The following is a 25,200-nucleotide window of genomic DNA, read 5'->3' on the forward strand; positions in this document are numbered from 1 at the left end:
AGGTGGTAATGGCAGGACCTTAGCAGAGCTGGGAAGCAAGCAGAGGATTCACAGGAGACAGCAAGGAGACACGCGCTGGCTGACGCAGGCCTGTGCTGGCAGCACACCGTAGGCAGGGTTGCTGTACATGCTGGCGCTGGTGGCAGTGTATGTATGTAAGGGTCGGGGAGAGGAGGGGAGGGAGACAAGGATGGACAGGACAGCAGAGCAGGGTGTGTATTCTGTGGTGTATTTCAGAGTGGGGTACGCAGTAGCTGGAAATAACTCCCAGACTTGGTTTTGTGGATCAGCCATAGGTGGAGAGTCAGAAAGTAGCACACGTTTCCTTTCTGCAGGCAGAGGAAGACGGCCAGCAGCTGCTCCGTGCACTGAGTCAGAGGCTGGTGAAGAATCCGCAGGATGGCACAGCAGGAAGGAAAGACTGGGAGTCTACTCAGGAGTGGTGATGAACGGTTGTGAAGCTGGCTTTCAATGGAAACCTAAGATCCTTTCTGCCATTAAGAGCTGGAAGGCATTTATACAGAGTTGCAGCGTTCTGAATCAATACAGCTTTGCTACTTAATTCACATAACCATCATTTCAGAGATGAAGAATCAAAGCTCCCAATAGGCAGCAGGTCAAGCGAGGACATCAAGACTGAGTGTTTCCCTGAGACAGAAGCTACCTCCCCTGGAAGCACGCTGGTCAGGACGCCAGGTGGTTTTTCCAGGTAAGTACGAGGAACAACAGCTACAGACTTCTAGAGAAGCTAACACTTCCCTGTGCAGGACTGCTCGCTCCTCGTCAGTTAGACCTGTTCTTTTTGATTCCCAGCTGAGGGTGGTTTGCTCCCTCTGGAACACACTTGGCAAGGTCCAGCATATTACAACCGGATCTGTGCGCTGCTGGCATGTGGTTTTTTTTTAAGTGTCATGTAATGCACCACACAACAAGGAATTGATTATCTATCTACCTAGGACCCTTGCATGCACTGTTAGAAAACCCCTTAGGTCACGGCTTAGAAACAGTCATTTTTAAGACTGGGCCTCTGGAAAGATGCCAAGTTTTCCTGCCGTCCTGCAGTCCAGACTCACACAGTAGTAGCAGCTCCAGCCGGTGTCGGTGTGGGCCAACTCTGTCACCTCCGCTGCACTGTTTCCTTGGAGGTAGCCCATGCGGCGCAGACAGCCGTCGTGGAAGACCCTGGTGCAGACGCGGCATGGGAAGAGGCTCTCAGCGGTCCAGACTTCGCAGATATCACACATCTCATCATTGACAACCTGGCCGGAATGAACAGGATTTGAAAGTACAGAGAGCAAGATCCTACGGGCTGCTGTGTGGGACTGGGTCTCTCTGGAGCCACGGTGAAGGGTAAGAGTGTTCTTCCTGGTGGATGAGAACCAGGAAGCTCTTCTAGATGCTTAGGGCCCTGTTACTGTGTTTCTGGGATACAACTGGCACTTCATAGAAAATAATCTGTGTGAGTGATTGTCCCAAGCACTATATGACATCAACATCCCCAGCGGTCTTAATACTATCTATATGCCATAGAACCCCCAGTCATTGTAACTTACCTCAGTTCCCCTTTCTAATTTCCCAAGGTCCCCTACAAGGGTTAGTACCTTCTGTGGTTGAGAATTCATAGATAGGATTAGTTCAAGCTTTGTCATGCCGCCATTCCTTCCCACTCAAAAGTCCAAGTCTTTCACTATGACTAATCCAAGCTATACTTAGTATTTTATTCTTATGAAATATTGCTTCCCTTTGTGGTACTGGGGATAGAGAGACTTGAACACGCAAGGCAAGCACTCTACAAAGAGACACATTTAAACCCGTCTTGTGGGGCAAGGACTGTTCTGAACCCAGCTCCCTCTTCTGGTTCCAAGTCTCACCTCAACCACACCTAGTTTTCCCTGTCCTGTTCTTTAATCCTTATAAGGGCGAAGACAGGGGAATCCTGCCTTAACGGAACACTCACAGGCTCCCGGGGATCCAGGCAGATATCTGGAGGTTTGTCATCATCCAGCTTCCGGGTGGGCCGGATGAAGGCAGGAGGTGTGAATCGACTGGTCCTGTCAAACTCCTCAGGCTCAACTCCACGCCCATCCCGGAGCCGCTCCCAGGCTGCACGGTTGATGCTGCTCTCTTCCTGAACCACAGGGGCACTGGTCTCTGCCTCTTTTTCTTCCTGTACTTCCTGAACAGAGCCCTCCACAGTGCCGCGGCGGGACCCTGGTAGCTCACCCCCACGTCTGATGGAAGGCCTGTCCCGTAGTCCATCCTTGAAGGCCGACACAGCCAGGCTCACCTTCTGCACCTGCTCTACGGTCTGCCGCTTGGACATCAGCACCCCCATGGCTCTGTGGACAAAATCAGTTTTATCCATTCACGGAAAAGGCAGGTACTATTAAATAGTGCAGCAAGGCATACTGGAAAGGGTACAAGCTAAGACGTCAGAAGGCCTTGCTTGGTCTGCTTCTGACTGGCTGTGTGATTCTGGTTTTGCCATCTGTGGAAGGAGGCATATCTGTGCAGCGCACTTCACAGGGGTGCCATGAGGATAACGTAAGAAAGTGAACTTGGGTAGGGGATATAGCTCCACATTAGAGAGCTTTGTGCCGAATGCTTAAGGCCCTGGGCTTGACCTCAGCATCACACACACACACACACACCCCACATACAAGAAAGATGAAAAATAGTGTTTAATTAAGTAGAGTGTACTATAATATGTGGTAACTGTCTTCCTTGTTATGGAGAGCTGGTCTAGCTCGGGGCACTAGGTCTCTGCGACTCTGAGGTGGTTGGGGTGGTTGAGACTCTAGACCTCAAGTTTTTCATCTTCTAAAGAAGACTTAACATATTTCAGGTTTTCTGATTGTAAGAAAGCTCCTCCAGTGAGCACTGTGCACGGTTCACCCCAGGGTCCATCCTTATCGAGTGCTGGCTAACTTTCAAGCCAGAGTGAATGAATTTCTATTCTTAGAAGACTCCTTCTAAGAATAATAATAATAATCAGGCAGCCAGGAAGCTCTGTCACCTCCACGTATGTGGTCAAGGCCACAAACACCCCTCGATCCCCTCATGTGGGTCTCCCACTCACAGACAACAGGCCCAGTCAAGCACAAACACTCCTCGATCTCCTCATGTGGGTCTCCCACTCACAGACAACAGGCCTAGTCAAGCACAAATACCCCTCGATCCCCTCATGTGGGTCTCCCACTCACAGACAACAGGCCTAGTCAAATTCTATGGTAGGTGCCTTTGCTCTTCTAAGACTTTATTACTGCTAACGCTCACATTTTCACCTTTGCTTTTAGACTCTCCAATAAGGCCCATAACTTTTCACAAGTTAAAAGGAACATTATCCCTGTTCCCTGCAGAACCACAGTACAGCGTGGGAGAGTAAGGACACGACACAGTGCATTGCAAAGCTGGTCTACGCCTTCCTACTCTCAGAAGCCTCACTGGAAGATGGCCGGGGAATGTCTGCTCTAGCAGAACAACAGTCCACGTTAACCTTGTGCTCAACACACGCTAATCAAGGCTTATTGAATGGTGCCACGTTCACGTCACTAAGTACCCACCATCAGAAACGGAGACGGATAGCACCACACCACACACGCTTTTAAACGTCAGACTCCAAGGAAGAACTCCAGGACGACTTAGAGAGAGCTGAGACAGGACAGACAGACCGACTATCCATACAATGGAATAGCCTTCTCTTACAAAACAGTGTAGACACACATGAAACATGGGTGAGCCTGGGAAGGAGACAGTCATGTGAGGGCAGAGGTTCTGTGATTCCGTTTCTGTGACATGGCCAGGAAATCTAGGGAAATAAAATAAACTGGTGCTTCCCTAAGTCTGCAGAGAGCTCGTGGGTGGGTGTGCTGCTAATAGGTATGGCCTTATTTGGTGGTGGAGGGGCAACAAAGGCGTTCTAATGTAGGAGCATGGTGATGACTGCCTAACTGCATATGCTAAAAATAATTTAGTGCTACACTTTAAATGAGTAAATTTTATGCCACAAACTATATAGCAATCTGGCTATTTTTAAGGATTAAAAAAAAAGTGTGAGACCACACTATCAGGTCACAGAGGACCTCAGGGAATGTGTGAGAAGCTATCTTCAGTTTATTTGGGGGGGGAAAGTGGCAGCAGGGAAAAGGCAGAGACAATGAGAGGACTAGGCTGGGCAAGAGGCTGAGTGAGGGTTTGCAATGAATAAGAGCAGGTATGACGCCAAGTGCATTTGCTGCCATGAAAATAGAATTGGGGACTTTTAGGAATAAACTGGTAACTGGTTGGCTGAAGGACAGAATGGTAGATGGCAGTTTTAAGTAGACTAGAAGAAGAGAAATACCAGTCAGAGAATTGGAAATAAGCTAGAGGAATCACTGGGTTAAGGAACCCTGGGACGTTCAGGATTTCCACAGCAGCATGAATGTTTTCCAGGGCTCTCTACAGCTTTTAGGATCAGATCCTTTCAGTCTGTGCCTTACGGCTTATGAGGCGCCATATATCCCAACTTTCCTTCTCTTCTCTGTGTTCCAAGCTCTACTAGTCCCGCTCCAGTCTTTATTTGACATGCTTTCTTTATTTCCGGAAGTAAGCGCACCAATACTGACTCCTCTTTCCAGCTTGCTCAAGTGTTATTTCTTTGGGGGAAGTCACTGCAGTTTCCAGACTAGAGTGCTCCCAGACCAGGCTCCTTCTCTAGAGCAGTCTCCAGACTGGAGTGCTCCCAGACCAGGCTCTTTCTCTAGAGCAGTCTCCAGACTGGAGTGCTCCCAGACCAAGCTCCTTCTCTAGAGTAGCAACTTTCCTCATCATATATTTAATGGGATGATTATCTGATCAATGTCAACTTCCCCTGACTAGTTCACCCTGCACAATTTTCACCTCCACCCTAGTGAGCTATCTGGAACATAATAGATTTTAATAAGCATTTTCAAAACCAGGCATGGTGGGCTCATGCCTGTAATTCTAGTACTCTGGGGACTGAGCAAGGGCTGCTGTGAGTTCAGGGACAGCCTGGGATACAGAGGAAGACACTGTCTCAAAACACAAGGTGGATGGCTCCGAAGGATGATACCCAAAGTTGGCCTCCGCCTCCACATGCATATATCTGTATACACACACACACACACACACACACACACACACACACACACACACACACAGAGAGAGAGAGAGAGAGAGAGAGAGAGAGAGAGAGAGAGAGAGAGAAGGGGGGGAGCCCTCTGTACATGCAGACACACACACACACACAGATAAAGCCAAAGCCAAATCTTTGCAGTTAATTGGCAAGAACTCTTCCTTTTCCAAGCAGAACCTTACTATGTACCATGCCTGGGGAGAGTCACATATTCTTTCCAGAAATATTTATTGCTTGTGCGCACCACAGTGGTACAAATTTCTACTTCACGACTTCCTGTTACTAGGCAAACTCACATATTCTCACTTTTTTTTTTTTTTTTGAGATGGGGGTCTCACTATGTAGCCATGGCTGTCCTGCAACTCGCTCTGTGGACCAGGCTGGCCTCAAACTCACAGAGGTCTTCCTGTTTCTGTCTCATGAGGGCTGGGATTCAAGGTGTGTGCCACCACGCCTGACAGAAACCCATATTCTTGAATTGGTAAATTGAGAGGCCTTGCCTCTTCCATGTTAGTTTATAAAATCCGGGTGAGAAACTCAAAAGGCTAAAAACCCTGACATAGAAAACTAAAGAATATTTACTGTGAATGTGTCTTCCAAGGCAGTGGTTCTCAACCTGTGGGATCAAATGACCCTTTCACAGGGTCGCATATCAGATATTTACATTATAATTCATAAAAGTAGCAAAATTACAGTTATGAAGTAGCGATGAAGTAACTTCATGGTTGGGGAACTGTATTAAAGGAAGGTTGAGAATCACTGATCTAGGAAAGCGTAACTCAGTTGACAAAGTAGATTCTTTTTAAAGAATAATCTTAATTTTATGAGTGTTTTGATCACATGTATGTCTGGTACCACTTGCATGCCCGGTGTCCTCAGAAGCCAGAAAGTGGCATCAACTTCTCTAGAGCTGCAGCTACGGATGGCTGTGAAGCACTGTATGGATGCCGGGAATTCAGCCCAGGTCTTCTGGAAGAGCAAGTGTTCTAACCACTGAGCCACCTCTCCAGGCCCTCAAAGTAAATTCTGATTAAAACATACTTCTTTCCTTCCTATTGAAAATAAATATCAGGGGCTGGAGAGATCTCAGCAGCTAAAGCTCACGAAGGATCCAAGCTCTGTGCTCAACACCCATGCATGGCAGCTCACAAACTCCTCCACCTTCATCTCTAGGGGATGGGTTCCCTCTGGCCTCCACAGACACCTGCACTTACAAGCATATACTGCTCCCCCATATACAAATAAATAAAAAGTTAAATTTAAAAAGATGCTTTGTTTCTAATATTGAAAAGATGAATGGCACAGGACAGGGAAGACTCAAGAGCGTGAAAACCACTGAGGTGCAAGTGTGTCACTATCGAAAAAAAGTCCCAAACATGGGAGCCCACTAGCAAACGGGGCACAGCACACAATGCCGACAGGACCTGTGATCTGTGAATGAGAACGGTCCCCATAGGCCCCCATGTTTGCATACTTGGCCCCCAGTTGGTGGGACTGTTCGGGAAGCCTTAGGAGATGTGGCCTTGATGGAGGAGGTGTGTCGCTAGGTGTTCTGCTTGTGGATCAAGACGGGAGCTCTCAGCTGCTTCTCAACTGCCCGCTGCCATGCGGTCACTCTGCCATCGCGGAGTTTAACGCTCTGGGAGCTTAAGCCTCATCACACTGTCTCTTTTATAGGTTTCCTTAGTCATGTGATCTTACTACAGCAACAGAAGAGAAACTAAAGCAGGGTCTGAGTTTCAATGAATGAATGTATCCAGTTTTCACATTTTCTAGTCTATGTTTTCCACTTTCCCTTCCTACCCCCTTGCCCGAGTTGGCAGCTAACTTTGGTGTGAGATAGTTTATTGCTGTGGACTATCTCTTAAAGCCTGTGTCTGGAGCGTATATTCTAGGCGTTTAGAACATTCACGTTCTTTTAAAATCCCAAATGACCTAAAGAGGGTTGCCAGCACTAAGGGGTATAGAGAAGAATGTATGTTAAAGCTAGACTATGGGGTTCTAGATGGGCCTATGACCCCAACACTGCCCAGATGCTTCATGTGCAATAGCTGTGTTCTGTGTTAGGCAGGAAGGCAATTCCCCTAGACACACAAAGAGGAGGAGTGCTAAATCGACACACAACCCTTCCCTGCTGTTTTTCTTTTGAAAAAAAAAAGATTTATTTCTTTTTGTTTTATGTGTATAAGTGTTGTGTCTGCATGTATGTCTGTGTATTCCATATGCATTACTCACAAAGGCCAGAAGAGGGCGTCAGATCCCCTGGAACTGGAGTTACAATCAGTTGTAACCATATGGATGTCAGAAATCAAACTCTTGTCCTCTGGAAGAGCAGCCAGTGTTCTTAACCACTGAGTCATCTCTCCAGTCCCCCTCACTGCTATTTTCAATACATCTTATTTAGTTAAAGCTACCTGCTGGGTGGTGGTACAGGCCTTTAACCCCAGTACTCAAGCAGAGGCAGGCTGATCTCTGTGAGTTCGAGGCCAATCTGGTCTACAAAGCGAGATCCAGGACAGCCAGGGCTCCACAGAGAATCCCTGTCTTGAAAAAGCCAAACCAAACCAACCAAATAAAGGAAACCCCCAAACTACCCTATAATGATTCTCTATAGTGATTCAGAATCATCAAAACAGTTTTAATGTCTAGTAATTGTACAAAATAATGGGTTCCATTATGCTTTTCCACACATATAGCAGAATGTACTTTGAACATATTCACTCTTGATTGCCCTTCCTCATCCCTTCTCCCATTGGTCATTCCTCTTTATGAAAAAATCCCCCTTCTACCCTGACACCTTTTATAGAAGTCTATATTCGCATATGAGTGAAAACATTGAGCATCATCTGAGTCTGTCTCACCTGTTTAACTTGACAGTCTCTGGCTCTACTTATCTTCCTGTAAATATTTTACTCTTCCTGAGAGCTGAAGAAGATTCTATTGTGTATAAATGCCACATCTCATTCCCCATTCATCTGTGGATGGGCATCTAATAACCTGACTACTGTAAAGAGTGCCACAGTACCATGAGTGTACCTGGACATGGGCACACGTACTACATTTAATCCCAGCACTCAGAAGGCAGAGGCTGCCAATCTCTGTGAGTTTGAGGCCAACCAGTCTATAGAGTAGCTCCAGATGAGTTGAGTCTAATAGTGAGACCCTGCCTCAAAACATATAACCAAAAAGGTACACAGATATCTCAATATATCTACTTTTTTGTTTGTTTGTTTTGAGGCAGAGTCTCTGTGTAGCTCAGGCTGGTAAGAAACCATTCTCATTCTCTCTCTCTCTCTCTGTTTCTCTCTCTCTCTCTGTTTCTCTCTCTCTCTCTCTCTCTCTCTCTCTCTCTCTCTCTCTCTCTCTCTCTCTCTCTCTCTCCAAAGCTGGCCTGGATGTCAGGGTCCTCCTACCACAGCTTCCTGAGTGCTTGGCTTAGTTATCTCTGGCGTATTCTGATTTTAGGTTCCTTCAGGTACACAATTCAGGAGTAGACAGTATGGCAGTCTTATTTCAGGTTATTTTTTTTTTTGGACCTCTGTGCTTATTTCCAAGGGGACTGGACTAATAACCCAATATCCATGTCAGCATTGTTGTGTTTTCACGGAGACAGCTATTCTGACTGGGGAGAGGTAAATCTCAACGCAGTTTAGATTTGCATTTCCTGGTGACAAAGCACAGTGAACTTTAAAAAAAATTTTTTTTAAAGATTTATTTTTTTTTTTTTTATGTACCTTGGGGTTTTGCCTGCATGTATGTCTGTGTGATGATGCCAGGACTGTAGTTACAGATGGGTGTGAGCTGCCATATGGGTTCTGGGAATTGAACCCGGGTCCTTTGGAAGAGCAGTCAGTGCTCTTAACCACTGAGCCATCTCCCCAGCCCCAGAAGTTCTTTTATATGTTTATTTTCCATATAAATGTCTTTTGAGACATTTCATTCAACTTATTCTCTCTCTCTCTAAGGTTTCTCTCTGTAACAGCTTTGGCTATCTTGGAAGTCGCTTTGTAGACCAGGCTTACAGAGGTCTGCCTCCCTGATTCCCAAGTGCTGGGACTCAAGGCGTGCACCACCACTGCACAGCATGATTCTTTTCCTTTGGCAGTGTTGGAACTGACCAGGGCTTTGCGCATGTCACTCAGGAACTCCACTCCACTCTTCCTGTGGATTTAAAGATGGCTGTGATTTCTAACAGTGTGTGGATGGGAGGTCTACCAGTGGGAGACTGGCCGAAGGATGCCTGCTCTGTGACGGGACATGGGGAAGATGTGAAAGACGACAGTGGCTTTGAAAAAAAGAGAGGTCACAGCCAAGCAATGTTGGTGGACTCGAGACGCTGAAAGGAACAGGCGCCCCCTGGAGTCTCCAGAGAGTTATGCACCCCTGCAGACGGACACCTCAAAGCTAGTCTAGTGAGACTGTGGTCCATCACTGGCACCAAGAATGGGAAAGAGAATGGATTTGTACTTCTAAAGGGGAAATAATGACGGAGAAAAGGAAGAAAAGGGTGAAGAGAACGGAAGGAGAAAAGAGTTACACTCTCCACGACAGACTGATTCTTTTAAAACCACAGTGCTAAACATTTACTAATGCCCACCACCCCCTTTCTGAGACAAGGTCTTTCCATGTAGGCCTGGCTGACCTGGGACTCCAGGCTGGCCTTGACTTGAAGATACCCACTTGATTCTGCATCGTGAGTCAGATTAAAGGCGTACACACCACCATGCCCTTCCAATTTATTAAAGCATTTTAAAAAACAATGGTAAGAGGGGAGAAATAATTTCAACAGGAAACTACAACATAACTTAATAGACAAACTACATAAAGTTTGACGTAAGTTTCTGAAATACAAAGATGAGAGCAATGGCTCCCAAACAGTGGATTAGCTGGATTCTGAGGGTAGGGAAAAGCCATGTCAAAAACCTCAGGGGTTAAGTGAGTGGGCTGAAGGGCACAGCAAGTATAATATACACTTATATGTCTTTTAAAAAACTTTTATTTATTTATTTATTTATTACATATACAGTGTTCTGCTTGCATGTATGCTTGCAGGCCAGAAGAGGGCGCCAGATCTCATTACAGATGGTTATGAGCCACCATGTGGTTGCTGGGAGTTGAACTCAGGACCTCTGGAAGAGCAGCCAGTGCTCTTAACCTCTGAGCCATGTCTCCAGTCCTACACTTATATTTCTAACAAATAGTAAAAGCCATCCTTTCTTCATTTTAAAATTTATTTATTTATTTATTTATCTAATTTTATTTTCGCCAGTGTAACAGATTGTAAAACACCAGAGCTTGGCAGTGCCCACCTGGATCCTGGGGTCATAGGGAGTGCACAGCTCTCCAGACAAACAGGAGGAGCCTCTTTCTTAGGAGCTATGTCAGAAGACTTAGAGAACAGTGATGACACTTTTATGTTTATGAGAAGGCACATGCTGAAACGTAGCTGCAGACGTTTATCTGGGGATCTGGAGCATACTAAAATCACTTTCCAGGGCGGAGGCACCGGGAGAGCCGCAGGATGGCATTTGGTGTTTTGGCTTTTTCTGACGACATAAAAAGGGATACTGGACAAGCTCCCCCAGTTAGGAACATCACTCTGCAGGGTTAGCGTCTGGACCCAGATACCTCCCAACACTGTAGCTCCTCCCACTGTCTGCTTCCACCCACTGACCCCTGCCAGGAAACCACTTTCTCAGTGTGAAGATAAGAAGATAGCTCAGATGATAATGAAGCCACCGCAATGGCTTTGGGAGTTTATTTTTGGGGGAACTTTTATGAAGACAGAAGCTTACATGCCCTGAGAAAATAATCAAGTATAAAAGGTAAGTAACTTAATATTCCTTGCCACAGTTTCTTTGAACATGGCTATTCTTTTTTATTACAGATGGTTCATTTTTCTAGATCACTGTATACCTCTAAGGCAAAGAGTGTGAAGCAGAACCATGAGTAGGAAGCCATTAAGATCCAGACGAGACCTCACGCCATTTTTTTTGTTTGTTCATTTTTTTCATCATTTTGAAATGACGACTCTGATTTGATTATAAGCTGTTGTGAGGACACAACAGAATTAAGCCTGAAGAACAAGGCGAAACCTCTTAGGGTTTAATGGAGAGGACTACAGAAGACACCTTGATTAAAAGCGAGTGTGCCGGGATAGCTGGGACGCACACCTGTGGTGTTCGAGAAATTAACACAATCAGCTCTAATTCCTGGAGGAACAAGTGGCACTGATTAGTGACGGGTAAAACGGGTGCCTGGTGAGAAAGCCTGGTCTCTCCTGTGCCGGAAGAAAGTCCCAGGAAGAAGAGCAACTCGAAAGGAAGTGAAAGATCTCACAGATTATTCCTAATGACTACTTCTTTGGCTGGTGGGTGGAATCTCTCTTTCTCTCTTTTTCTGCTTCTTCAACAAGAATGAAAAGAGGATTAGAAGATGTTGTCTCTCAGGAGTGAGGTGACTATGTGACTATCAAGGTTTTGTGGCATACAGGAAAAAAAAAAGACCCTTTGGGGTAGGGGCAGGTGGGGGGCGGATGACGTAGACAAGCAGGGTCAGCCGACTGTGGAACAGGAATGTCAGAATCTTTCCTTCAGCAAGAGAAGGCTGTTTAGATGCACTTGTCAGGCAGAGCGAGTATGTGGGAAGCTTAGAGTGTGTGTGTGCAAGACACACCCATTCTTCGCAGAGTGCCTGCTTAGAATGCAATGGGATTATTTATAAGGGCGAAGTTGTGGGAGTGGAGAGGTTTTGCTCCACAGTAGGAGCTAGGAAAGAAATAAGGAAGGCGAAGGCAGCAAGGGAACCTCTCTTGCCAGGCGCTCTCTATAAAGGCTTGTGGCTGTGGAGAGACTGAGGGACAACCCTCCCAATAGGCAGGAGTTTCCTTATCCAGCATGCTGCCATAAAGTACACTCACCCACTTGAGCCTGAGCCTTTGTATAGGAATGAATGCTGTTTGGAGGGCCCAAGAGCAATTAAAAGGGGTTTTCTGGAGCTTATGAGGACTTTCCGAGGCAGGAACAGGCAATGAGAACCCCTCAGTGTGAAGAAGCAGGCTGGGGGGGTACTGAAAGTTGAGTGTGTTGACACACACCTATAATCCCAGCATTTGAGGGGCTGAGGCAGGAACGTCATTGTGAATCTGAGGACAGCCTGGTCGACAGAGGGAGAGAAGGGAGGAGACAGATGATAGATAGATGATAGATGGGTAGATGGATGATGGATGGATGATAGATAGACGATGATAGATACATAGACAGACAGACAGACAGATAGATAGATAGATAGATAGATGAGGGGGGTTGAGCTTGTGGCAAAAGAAATGAAAACAAAGGTAGAAAAATATAGATGTCTCCTCTGCCTTTCTCAGAACATGAATGTTGCAGAGATGACTGGGCAAAATAAGTTTATTTCAGACATGGTATCAGTATCATTTCTTTTTTTGTTTTCGAGACAGGGTTTGTGTAACAGCTCTGGCTATCCTCGTTGGCCTTGAACTCTCAGAGATCCACCTCTGTCCCCGAGTGCTGGTATTAGGCGTGTGCCACCGGCGCCTGGCTCCAATACCTTCCTTTTCATCAGTGTTGGCCAGAAGCTGGGCTTGTTAAACCGGCCTGTAATCCCGGCTGCTCACGATTCTGAGGCAGCAGGGAATCAGAAGTTCAAGGCCAGCCTGAGCTGTGAAGTGAATTCAAGGCCAGCCTGGGCAATTTAGCAGCACTCAGTCTCGAAAACCGAAAAGAGGGCTAGGGATGTGGCTGAGCGATAAAGGACGTGTAAAAGACATGGGATCCTAGATTTAATTCCCAGTATTAAAAAACTAAAGAAAACAAAGGCAAATAAATCTGCTGAAACTTGGATCAGAACACGTCTCTGGAACTATGCTCAGTGCATCACATCAGCGCTACCCCCTCAGAGGTGGAGCCCGAACGAACATGAGTCAGGGTTCTGCGGTAAGAACACCCACCCACCATACAGCAACTATGAGTGATTTTCTGGCCACAGAGGGCAGTGTCTGCTACTATCTGTCTACAAATGGGAGGGATGAAATCCTGGAACTTAGCCAGTTTCCACCACCACAACGGTAAGATGGGGAAACCACCATTTCCAAGTCTGTGTCCTGTCGACTATAGCTTGGCCCACAGGAGGGCAGCTTGCTAGGAGCATAAGAAGGAAGCTTGGGAAATGCATCTCCTCCGTTCTGGATCTGGGCAGAGAGCTGAGCAGGAGCGGCAGCTGTGCATGAGCGTGTCCTGGAAGCATGTCTCCGAAGGACTGACCAAGAACCTCAGGGAAAGCGCCACAGTTAACACAGAAGGGAAAAGTTACAAAGTATAGAAAGCCAACGGAACTGTGGTCTGTGAAAATCAACTTAGAGCAGCGGTTCTCAGCCTCCCTAATGCTGTGACCCTCATGTTGGGGTGACCCCCACCATACAATTGTTTTATTGCTACTACATAACCATAATTCTGTGTGTGTTAGGAATCATTATGTAAATATCTGACATGCAGGAGATCTGATATGTGGCCCGGTGGAAGGGACATGCAACCCCCAAAGAGGTATCGCCCACGGGTGGAGAAGCACTGATTTAGAGGGCACGGCGCAGACCCCGAGCTCACCACACACACCAGCATCAGCCCGCAGAACTTAAGCAGAGCTATCACGAAGAAGTCCCTTACCCTCTGTAGGGCTCTGAGGCGACCCAAGCCCCAAATGGTCCAGGTCTTCTCTGCTGCCTGTTGCTTTAGGAATCCAGCCTCTCAGTTCAGTGTCCTCAGAGTCCGTTTCTAGTTGTCGGTCCCCCGCCGGAGCCTACAGACGGGGTTCAGTTCTCATGTCTGTAGACCTTGAAGGTCTCCCTCCCCATCTCCTGCCGTCCACGTCTGCCTATTTGGGAAGACACAGTCACCCACACTGCAGAGAGATGCTCAGGACTTTCTAAGAAGCAGACAGGCTAAAGACAGTAAAACTGTCTTCCTGGCCTCAGCGCAAGCCTACGAGGCAGGAGGGACATCCTGCTGCTGCTTAATATTTACTGAAAGCTCATGGAGCTTTAATATACACGAGAACAAAATGATGGCATGATCTTTAGCCTCTGGGGATTGGGCTGTCTTCATTAAAAGCTACAGCTCTGACTTCCCACAGAAGCAGAGCAACAGTTAAGGAACATCACACTGGCAGTGATTGGCTGGTGTGATTGCACTCAGCAAGTGAATTTTTCCAGCAAGATGGAGAGGCACTCCCTGTTTTCTGCTCTCAGATCCCCAAAGCACAGATTCAGCTCCACTTACGCAGTTATTACACCTTAATTATTACCATTTGCTTGCTTTTTGAGGCTGTAAATATGTGTGTGTGTATGTGTGTGTGTGTGTGTGTGTGTGCGTGCATGCGTGCGTGCAGCCTACTATGTGTTCAGCACAAATAAGTGCTAATATAGCTGTTGGTAGGATGAACGAATGGGATCTCTGTCTGTGAGGATGCAGAGAGTGTGTGCATATGTAGGGGTATGTGTATAGGATGCAGGGAGTATGTGCATGTGTAGGGGCATGCGTGTAGGATGCAGGGAGTATGTGCATGTGTAGGGGCATGCGTGTAGGATGCAGAGAGTATGTGCATGTGTAGGGGCATGCGTGTAGGACGCAGAGAGTATGTGTAGGGGCATGCGTGTAGGATGCAGGGAGTATGTGCATGTGTAGGGGCATGCGTGTAGGATGCAGAGAGTATGTGTAGGGGCATGCGTGTAGGATGCAGAGAGTATGTGTAGGGGCATGCGTGTAGGATTAAAATAAAAGGTGTTGCTGGAGCTAAATTTTGAAGATGAGTGGGAGTTAACCCAGTGGATGAGGGAAAAAAAAGCATTCCAGGAAGAGGTAAGAACACATGCCAAGCATGGAGCTATATGGGGACTCCATCATGACTTAGAGCTATGAAGCCAGCTTGGGTGTTGGATAGAAATAGGCAAGGAAATCTGCATTCACATATGAATTAGCATCAGCTCAAAGAACTGGTTTGATGTAGTATGCTTAAAATATTTGTTTAACAAAGCCTATTCGTTTGAATCCAGGGAAGGGGGAGCCTGACCAGGATGAGGAGGGGCAGTCCTACAAACCCCAGGGCTGAGCAGTGAGTGCACTGTGACCTTTCTTCCCAAACTTTGTAACAGGAAACTCTTCCCTCAACCTAAGATCTGGCAGGTAGTAATTGTAGTAATCACTGGGGCTTTGTCTACGGGAGACATAAGCTTGAAAAACAAACACAAGCAAGAAGAGAACGAGCCAGTCATCTCGCTTTACGTCCGTGAGAAGACCACAGTGACAGGAAACCTTTTCAAGATCAGAGACGACGACATGTAAAGGGCCTTGTCACTTGTGATGCGCTACCCAAACATGTGACCAAACATGTGACCAGCATAGGAAGGCAAGAGCGTGTGTGACCAGTTCGCTCAACACACACAGGCAAAACTCTGGAAGGGGGGGTTGGACCGTGGCTGCCCGTAGAAGCACATCTTAGCAGCTTGCTGTCTGTGACACCCGGGAAAAGGACACACTCTATTCTGACTGCCATGCACGGCCTGTGAAGCTGTATTTCCCCCAATCCTTTCCCTGCACTTTATATTAATAGTGAACGAGTGAAGAAATGCAGACTGAGTCTATGCAAACTTCTCAAGGACAAGAACTTTCCTATTTATACGGCACAGCGCCGGCAAGTCAGCAGCACTTAGGATGTGCGCAGACCTCTGAGGGGATTGCTGGAAGGTGGGTGGAGAGTGGAGAAGATGCTGTAATGGAACCAATAATCATGTCTCCAGATGGACACCGACAGTTCAAGCTTCCTGATCCAAAGGCGGCAGTGCAATTCCAGTCAGGACTTAGTCATTAAGACTGGAGGACCAAGTAGATAATGATATTCCCATCAGATATGAATAAGTAAATTCGGGGAATGAAGAAGCATCGCTAGAGAGGCATGTGGGACGAGGGTCAACGGATGCTGTAGCTGAAGAGACGGGAGACTATCAGCATAAATCTGAGCCACTTAGGAACAGGTGTATGGGAGAAAGTGAGGGGCATGGGAAATGGACCTGGGGAGGCTTTATTATCCATGTTCCAAGCAAAGGAAGCACTTAGAAAATACATGGGTAAAGCTGGAAGAAGAAAGTGGTTAGAATGTGGTCAGGGGATTTGTGGAAGAGCCAAGGCTGAGAAATCCATATCTGTTTATGCTTACTCAGGTGGGGAAGGGACAGTCTCCTTCCTTTCCTTTGGAAGGAAGCATTTTTGAGAAGAGTAAGGCTGTCCAGTGACACCCGACACACACATTCTGACTCAGGCTGTGCTTAGCTACTGTTCTGACAAGTTCTGAAACGCAATGTTTACTCAGTACTAGACATCAGGAGATGGTACTGAGAATCCAAGATTTGAGGAGCATTTGGATCAATCAAGATATTTCCCCCTAAGCTTACCAGGGAGTGATACTCAGAGCCCTTGATGAAAAGACCAGTTTAGTAACAACAATAGCAACAATATCGCAACAACACTTCAGTAAGAAATATCTGCGAGCCTTTGACCCAGCTCTCAGGGGGCAGTGATAGGCAGATCTCTGAGTTCGAGGCCAGCTTCAAACAAGTTCCAGGACAGCCAGGGCTACACAGAGAAACCCTGTCTCGAAAAAAACAAAAAACAAATCAAAACCAAGCAAAGAACTATCTGAATTAGGACCAACTCCACCATATTTGCAGGCTTGGCCTCAGTTCCCTCTTTAAACGACGTATGTGTTTAATTTGGTCAGATGAGCTAATGAGAGGGGCTTTCAGCAGAAAGGGGATTAGATACCTTTAAACAGGGATAGGAACCTCTATAAGAATTTGCTTGTTGAGCCATGCGTGAGGTACCACAGCTATTACATCCTTAAAGGAGCCAAGGGGTTAAGGAAAAGCAAGCCCTACTAACAACTGGTGAGTCAGGTCATTCCGTTTCTTCACTAGCTTGGTCTCTCTTCTCACCGTGTAACTGCAGAAGCCCAAATAAGCATTTTTTTTTCTTTTTATCTTTTCTTTTTGAGACAGGGTCTAGAACTTGCTATCTAGCCAGGCTGGCTTTGAACTTGAGCTTTTCCTGCCTCCGTCTCCCAAGTACCAGGATAATAGGCATATGTTACCACAGCCAGTGCAGAAAAAAATAGTGTTTTCTTGTTTGTTTGGTTTTGGTTTTCTGAGACAGTTTTCCTTGTGGCCCAGGCTGGTATTCAACTTGTGGTAATCTCCCTGCCTCAGTTGCAAAGTAGGTATATATGGCTTCAAAGAAGCCCAGGACCAAGCCTGACTATATGATGGACCTCTGCTCTGATTTGGCCATGGCTCGCTGGAGCCCAGTTCTAGGAGGCTGGTTTCATTAAAGGAGGAGATTTGGCTGTGCAGGAGGAGGACAGAGACGAACAGGAACATTCAATGGCTCTCTGGTAAATTCCATTGCTTGGCCCTTTCAACACTCCACTTTTAGATAAGAAGCCAGAATCTATCTTTGGGTCCAAAGTTAAATCCTTAGGATTCGGTTGGAATGAAAGTGTTGAGGGGGTGAGACAGGGGCATTAGTGTATCAGATTCAGGCGTTCTCTCCAAGAAGCCTTTCTTGGCTCTCATCCTCCCCACTCTCCTGCTTCCCTCACATAGAAGAACTCTTCGGCAAAGTGTCCCGAGTGGTATTTATGGATGAGTGTCCTCTGGTGCATGTAGAGGGCCACAAGGGAAGCGTGGGTGACTCAGAGGTGACAATGTCTCCCCGTCTTTGTTCCCAAGATCCTGCAGCAGGGAAAGTGGCCCCAGGAGACTCCGTTGGGAGCCCCTCTAGTTCTCTCAAGCAAGTCCTGACAGCCTGGGGATGAAGTGGATAGCCGCCCCCATGGTTCCATGTTCAGTTAAACCGACCTCATCTGTTTAAGCATCACATTTGCTGAGCATCTGCTACCGCAAAGCTCCATGCTTGACACTACACCACAACTTATTACCAACATCCACTCTTTCTTCTGCCCCTCTTGGATACTTTTCTCTGAGTTAAATTTGAAGAACAGACGCCATCCTCCAAACGTTTGTGATCTCTGCGTCACAAATACCTAATGTTTAAATGGGGCAAGTTTATGAAGCTGTTGTTATTACGTAAGATGTTTAAACATGTAGCACAGTGCCTGGCACAGGGGCGTTCAAAAACCCTCTCCTCTTCCTTATTCCTTCCTCCAGAAACTTGGTCTTACTGCTCAGCATAGTCAAACTCAAGAGCTCAGATCTCCTATTTCTGATTTGGAGGCCTCACTGGTCCTGGTACCCCTTGGGCCCTGTGCTCTTAGAAGCAGTTTCTGTCTCCCCTAAAGTCCAGCTTGAAGCCAACTGGGCTATCATACGGAAGAGAAATTCTAATGGGGGCAGGGTGGGAATTGGAATGAACAAAGGCCACAGTTCCACAGAGTCCCCACTCCTTTCCACTATGTTGAGGGGTACAAGTGAGGGCATGCTGAGCCCCATAGGAGGTCAATGCCAAAGTCCTTGGAGCTATGATGCTACAAACGGATCCAATTTTTCCAGGCAAGGGTTCCTTCTGGGCATCTCTGGGGCACAGGCTGAGATCACCCGGGGTTCACCAACACCACCGGGAAGGTCCCTGGGGTCCAGATGGTCTCACATGGAGCCAAGTCCAGAGACTACCTTGATGCTGCCACTCTTACACAGAAGGCCTCTCTGGGGGCCTGGGGAGGATGCTCTCCAGACTGGGGCTGTGCAAGGCAGAAAGTGCAGAGCGCCCTGGGCGTCTCCCTTCCGCCCCACGGACTCCCTTAGGGGTACAGGCGGCTGTCACTGGGGTGCATCCATTTGCACAGGGGCCCCCTGGGGGCGGCTCCCACACCAGCATCCAAGTCCGGGGAGGACTGTCCGGGACCGCAGACCCGCCCCTCAGGGTGACGGCCGGGTCCCACCGCCCCCGCCCTCGCTTACCGGGACAGTCCCCGTGCGGGACGCGGGTCCGAGGCCGGCGGACTCTAATGCCGCGGGCCCGCGCTGCCCACGGCCGCTCCGGAGCCGACGTGCTGGGTCGAGCGCCGGGAGCGGGCGGCGCGGGCGGCGCGACAGGCTGAGGCGGCGGTGCGCGCGCCCGGAGCACGCCCACCCGCTGCGCGTGCACCCGCGCCCGGCGCCTCCGGCCGGCCCGTGGGCGCGCGCCGCCCCACCCTCCCGAGCCGCGGGCGCGGACCGCGCTGCTGGGCTGGCCGCGGGCGGGTGTGGCGCGCGGTGAGAGCACGGGCGCGCTGCGGCGGCGGCGGCCCAGGAGCGGGCGGTCCGGGTGCCAGGGGGCGCCCGCACGAGCAGCCCGCACTGCAGCGCGGGGACTGCGCCAGCCCGGCCGCTCGCGGCAAGGTCAGCGCGCCCCGGACCTGGCCCGGGTCTGCGCTGCAGGCGTTGCGGCAAGGCTCCCACCGACCCGCTCACGGGGCAGAGCAGGGTACGTGCGGATGCTGCCACCAGCCAGCACCTGCTCGGGCTAGGAAGAACACACCCGTCCGACTGTATCAGCGCACCCACCCAGGTCTCCGGGCTCAGCATGGGGCGCTTACCGTCAGGTACCCACTGGGCTCGGGAGTGGCCAGAGGAACTGTCACAAAGACCGTAGCTGCTCCATTTCGCCCTGTGTGCTTGGTCGGAGTCTATTGGTTCTCCACCTCCAGCAACAGAGCTGTTCTGTCATGTAACCCACTTTTTGTTGCAGCAACCTCAGCCCTCAGACTAGCCAAACAGCCAGCTTGTCAGGCCGCTAGCGTTCTGAGAACTCTAACGCGCATTGCAACAAACTTCACGCTTTGAAGAGGGCAAGGAAAAGACCAAGTCACAAAGCATCTAGCAACTAATTACAGGAAAATAACAGACTATGTGTACATATCCCCAGACCCCTCTTATCTAAATTACATTTTAGAGACGCCTTCATTTGTGTCTATCAAACACAGCTCACGCTATTTTTTGAGCATTTAGTATCCCCCCCTCCCGTGCCACACTTTCCAGGTGTTATGGGGGGGATACTTTGTACTTAATGTAGAATTTGCGTAAATATAGTAGTATATATTATTATCTGATGATAAAACTGGTAATAAAAATGCCAAGTGCAAAGGTACTATTTTAAATACCTTGTATAGAGCTATGACTGCTCTGTAATAGAGCTTCGGGTGGCCTCAAACTCCAAGCAGTCATACAGCCCTCCTACTGGGGTTACAGGCATGAGCTCCCAAGGTGGGTTAAGACACTATGCCTCGGAGGAATTGTACTGAGGCACAGAGATGAAACAACTTGCCTAAGGGAGCAGAGTTACTCTGTGATGGCAATGAGACTGAAACCCAGGTGTTCTGATATCAGAACCCAAATTGCTGTTGAGGACTGAGGCAGCTAGGCATCACAACCCACAGCTACAGGATTCGTGTTAACAAGAGTCCCTGTTTTTTTTTTTTTTCTTGTGAAACTAACATTGAAGAGCAGACTGCGCCTTCCATGTGGTGTGGGGTACTCACCTTTAGAATCATGTCAGGCCAACAATTTCAGACAGGGACCATAGAACTGTCTACAGTGTGCTATTCCTAGGCTACTTGATGGGCCTATATGGAAGAGAAGGCTGTTATAATGTCCTCATAGAAGTGTCCAAAAAGGAAAGAATTTCTTCTTTTCTTCAAAACTATGTCTTGTGCATCTGTAATATGCCATTCCTTGAAGAAACAGGAAACAAAAAGGCACCGTCCTCCTGCCAAGGACCTGTAATATCAACCCTGAGGGGTTCACCCTAACACCCAAGGCAATCACTTCCCTAAGCCCCTGTAGTAGTTTGAATGTAACTGGCCCCATAGGCTTATAGGGAGTGGCACTATTAGGAGGTGTGACTTTGTAGGAAGTGAGTCACTGAGGGGACGGGCTTTGAGGTCTCCTATGCTCAAGTAACTGCCCAGTGTCACAGTCCACTTCCTGTTGCCTTCTGATCAAGATGTAGCCAGCACCATGTCCGCCTGCATGCTGCCATGCTCCCTGCCATGATGATAATGGACTGAACTTCTGAACTGTAAGCTGCCACCTCAATTGAATGTTTTCCTTTATAAGAGTTGCCCTAGTTATGGTGTCTCTTCACAGCAATAGAAACCCGAAGACAGTCCCCATCTCCAAACACCGAAGTCAGCTTCAGTTTCTCCTTTTAATACCTCAGCATAGTAATTCAAGACCTGGCACCCTGGGTTTCATCTGGGAGTGGTGGAGCATGCCTGTAATACCAGCAGCGCTGGGGAGGTGGCAGCAGGAGGATCAGGACTTAGTCATTCTAAGATGCTGGTGAATGTGAGCCCAGCCTGAGCTACACGAGACTGTTTCAACACCCCCCCCCCCCAGTGGGCTTCATTCTGGCGTTTTCATGGTATATCTACTGTGCCGTGATTACTCCACCCCCATACTCTCCGTGGACACCCTTCCCCTTCCCAAGTGCTTACTCTTCTACTTTCAGGGTTATATTTTCCCAGAAGAATCTAGATTCGATGTAGGAGAGAAAAGGTGAAACCTGTTTTTCTGAGTCTTGTTATTTCGCTCAACACAGTGATAACTAGTTCTAAGTCCATCTACCTGAAAATGACACAATTTAGTTTTTATATTAAATAAAGCCCTATTGGGTATATAAACTATATCTTCTTTTCCATTTTCTTTTCTGTTGATGGACATTGTGCCTGCTAGTCTATGTCAACTTGACACATACTAGAGTTGTCTGAAAGGAGGAAACTTCAGTTGAGAAAATGCCTCTGTAAGATCTGGCTGTAGGGCATTTTTTTTTTAAATAGTGATTGATGGGGTTGGACCCAGCCCATGGTGGGTGGTGCCATCCCTGGGCTAGTGGTCCTGGGTTTTATCAGAGAGCAGGCTGAGCAAGCTAGTGAAAGCTTACTAGTAAACAGGGCCCCTCCATGGTCTCTGCATCAGCTCCTGCCTCCAGGTTCCTGCCCTGTTTTAGTTCTTGTCCTGGCTTCCTTCCATGATGTACTGTCATTATTATAAGGAAGTGTAAGCCAAATAAACCCTTTCCTCCCCAACTTAGTTTTGGTCACGGTGTGCCGTCACAGCACTATAAGACAGGTACCAAGGCCCATTCCGTATATTGATTTCTGTGAGCAGTACCACAATAAACATGCATGTACAGGAAAAAGATCCTAGACCCTCAATACAACAGTCTCTTTACACCCATTTGCCAAAGAAGCAGTGGGCTTTGTGCCTATTAGGACTGGTGTGGTAGTTTGAATGTAATTGGCCTGCATAGTCTCATAGGGAGTGGCACTAATAGGAGGTGTGGCCTTGTTAAAGTGGGTGTGGCCTTGTTGGAGAAGTGTGTCACTGTGGAGGTGGGCTTTGATGCTCAAGATACCACTTAGTGTTCCTGTTGCCTTCTGATCAAGATGAAGCCACTACCTTGTCTGCCTGCATGCCACCAAGCTCCCTACCATGATGATAATGGACCGAACCTCTGCACTATAAGCCAGCCTCAATGAACTGTTCTCCTTATAAGAGTTGCTGTGGTCATGGCGTCTCATAGACACAGAGCATAGAAACCCTAACTAAGACTTTGAAAACCCTCATCTGAGACTGCTGTAGTAAAAATAAAAGAATCAGAGCTTTCACGACAGGGCGCATGATTGGAAATCTTTATCCTGAGCATCAAAGGTGATGTAAAACATCCATATTTACTTATCCGCTTTTCCTTTCCCATAGTTTTAGAAGGAGAGCCACGTCCTTCTGCAGACTGCCAACTCACCCACCTGTGCCTTTGATCACATTTCCCTTTGTTCCTTCTTCTGCTTGATCTACTGTCATTCTGAACCCCAGCTTTCTCCCTTATTGGCTCCCCCACTTCAGCCTATAAACAGGACCAGGTTTAAGAAGCTTTTCTACTGCCTTGTCTTATTCCAGCTGCTGCCTGTCACCGGTTGAGATTTTATGTGTTACAAATTTAATCCTCAGTGCCACAGTGTTGGGAAGTGAGGCCTGAGTCAGTAGTCAGAAAGGTGCTGCCTTTGGGATGGGTTAATGTCGCTAGAGTGGGCTGATCCCAGAAGCAAGTTCAGCTCCCCGCCCCCGCTCTTGTCCTCCTGGCTTCCACCATGAGATGATGCGGTACAAAGACCACACTCTTGGGCAACCCAGCCTGCCGAACCATGAGCCAAATAAAGTTTTGTTTGTAAATCATCCAGTCTGCAGCCTGGAATGGACAAGAAATTGCTTAGTCTGTGTCTAAGCTCAGGTTACACAAGTTAAATGCATATAGTTCTTTTTTTAAAAAAAATATCAATTATATGTCAATAAAACTGTTACGAATCATTTGCCCACTTTTTGGGTGGGCCTTTTTTTTCTGGAATATGTATGTGAGAGTGTGCATGTATATGCATGTATATGTGCATTCACTAAACACTGAACATAGCAGACAAAACACACTACCACTGACCACAATTCCAGTCCTATATTTTTGTTTTTGACCATGGTTACTAATTTATAACTCCTGTCTAAATGCGAGTTATAGAAACTCTCGTCTCTCCTTGCCTTTAGGTGGCTGTATAGAAATACTTACCTAATAAATCACAAGGTCTCCCTCACTTAGAAGGATCCTGCCACATACACTGGAGGAGGAATCTGGACAGGCCATTCTTGGGGTTCCCTGCCCAGTTTAGTAGAGCTCATACCTATTTAATACACAAACACCCCGAAGGACAGAATTTGGACAGCTTTTTGAAGCAGAACATACAGAGACTTGCAGGGAGGAGATTGTAGACGGTTTGGCATGCTGAAAAGGTAGAGACTCCCGTGTTTGAGATCTTTGCAGGTGAAGACCTATGTATCTCTTCATCTGGGTGCATATCTGTGTTCTTTAAGAACTTGTTTAGGGCTCCATAAAGGATCGTGTTTCCCTGAGTTCTATGAGTGAGCTTGCTGGACAAATCAAACCTGAAGAGGACATCATGAGAAATCCGGTTTGTAGTGCATTGGTCAGAAGTTCTGGAGTCCTAGACCCACAACTAGGTCTGAACAGGGCAGTCTTGGGCCTAAGCCGCCAGTCTGTGAGAGCCGATACTGCTTCAAGGCATGTCGACAAAGTGGACAAGTTTTCTTTCCTTCCTTCCTTTCCCTTTTTCTTTCCTTCTGTCTCTCCATTCCTCCTTCCATCTTTCTTCCTTTCCTTCTTCATTGTGTGCCAGGGGTTGTACCCGGGACCTTGCAAGTGCACTGAGCTTGTCCTGGGCAATAGTGTCAGAGTGGACAGGACTGGAGGATGTCCAGCTATGCGGAGTCATTGCGTGCTAGTGTAGAGAATTCCCACACATCTGAGGTCACAGAAGACTTGTTTAGATGTTGGTGTGAGAACAGAGGAAAGAAACGTTCTGCTTTTCCCAACACGTGGCGTCAACTCCATTCTACTGTTCAGTGCCTGTATTCACTCCCCGGGCACTGCTTTCTTTACAAGGGTGATTGTTATTGTCCTGGCGCTGAGGTAGTACGACTCTCCTTTGTTCTTTTAAAAACGTTTTTGGGTATTCTAATTCTTTTATCTTTCCATGGCAATTCTAGAGGAAGCTTATTTATTATATAAAAAATTATGTTGGCATTTTAAATGGAATTATGTTAAATCTTTAGATTAACAATTTTCATTCCAAGATTGACTGTTTCAACCCTTACAAAGGACACCTTCACTTATTTAGATCTCTTCTGAGTTCAGCCAATATTTTAAAGTCTCTCAAATATACAGACCTTTCATATGTGTTGTATTTACAGCTAAGTACTTCATATCTTTTGCCTTTTTTTTTTTTTTTTTTTTTTTGGGCAGGGTTTCTCTGTGCAGCCCTGGCTGTCCTGGAACTCGCTTTGTAGACCCGGTTGGCTTTGACTCCCAGAGATCCGCCTGCCTCTGCCTCCCAAGTGCTGGGATTGAAGGCGTCATGTGCCACCGCACCTGACAGCACTTCACATACCACACAGTGTCACGATTTTGATTCCCAGTTGTTCGCTGCTAGAATATAAACAT

The 25,200-nt window shown here is 47.4% G+C and overlaps 1 protein-coding gene across 6 annotated transcripts in view; it reads right to left on the reverse strand.

The window, feature by feature from the left end:
* Positions 1 to 19,937, reverse strand: part of Phf24 (PHD finger protein 24) — a 28,673-nt gene extending 8,736 nt beyond the window's left edge. Inside the window, exons 1-4 of one of the 6 annotated variants that reach the window (XM_085677231.2) lie at positions 19,736 to 19,935; positions 13,819 to 13,951; positions 1,958 to 2,339; positions 1,074 to 1,259 (exon numbers count right to left, since the gene is read on the reverse strand). In XM_085677231.2, the coding sequence (XP_085533357.2) occupies positions 1,074 to 1,259; positions 1,958 to 2,335 (564 nt within the window). In that variant the 5' untranslated portion in view covers positions 2,336 to 2,339; positions 13,819 to 13,951; positions 19,736 to 19,935. Of the gene's footprint in view, positions 1 to 1,073; positions 1,260 to 1,957; positions 2,340 to 13,818; positions 14,027 to 19,118; positions 19,232 to 19,735 lie in introns of those variants that run through there. The other 5 variants (XM_085677230.2, XM_048420423.3, XM_048420424.3 and 2 more) reach the window with 5 other exon arrangements.
* Positions 19,938 to 25,200: the final 5,263 nt, after the last annotated feature.

Source organism: Myodes glareolus, chromosome 16 (genome assembly GCF_982192425.1).
Source record: "Myodes glareolus chromosome 16, mMyoGla1.1, whole genome shotgun sequence".
NCBI lineage: Eukaryota > Metazoa > Chordata > Mammalia > Rodentia > Cricetidae > Myodes > Myodes glareolus.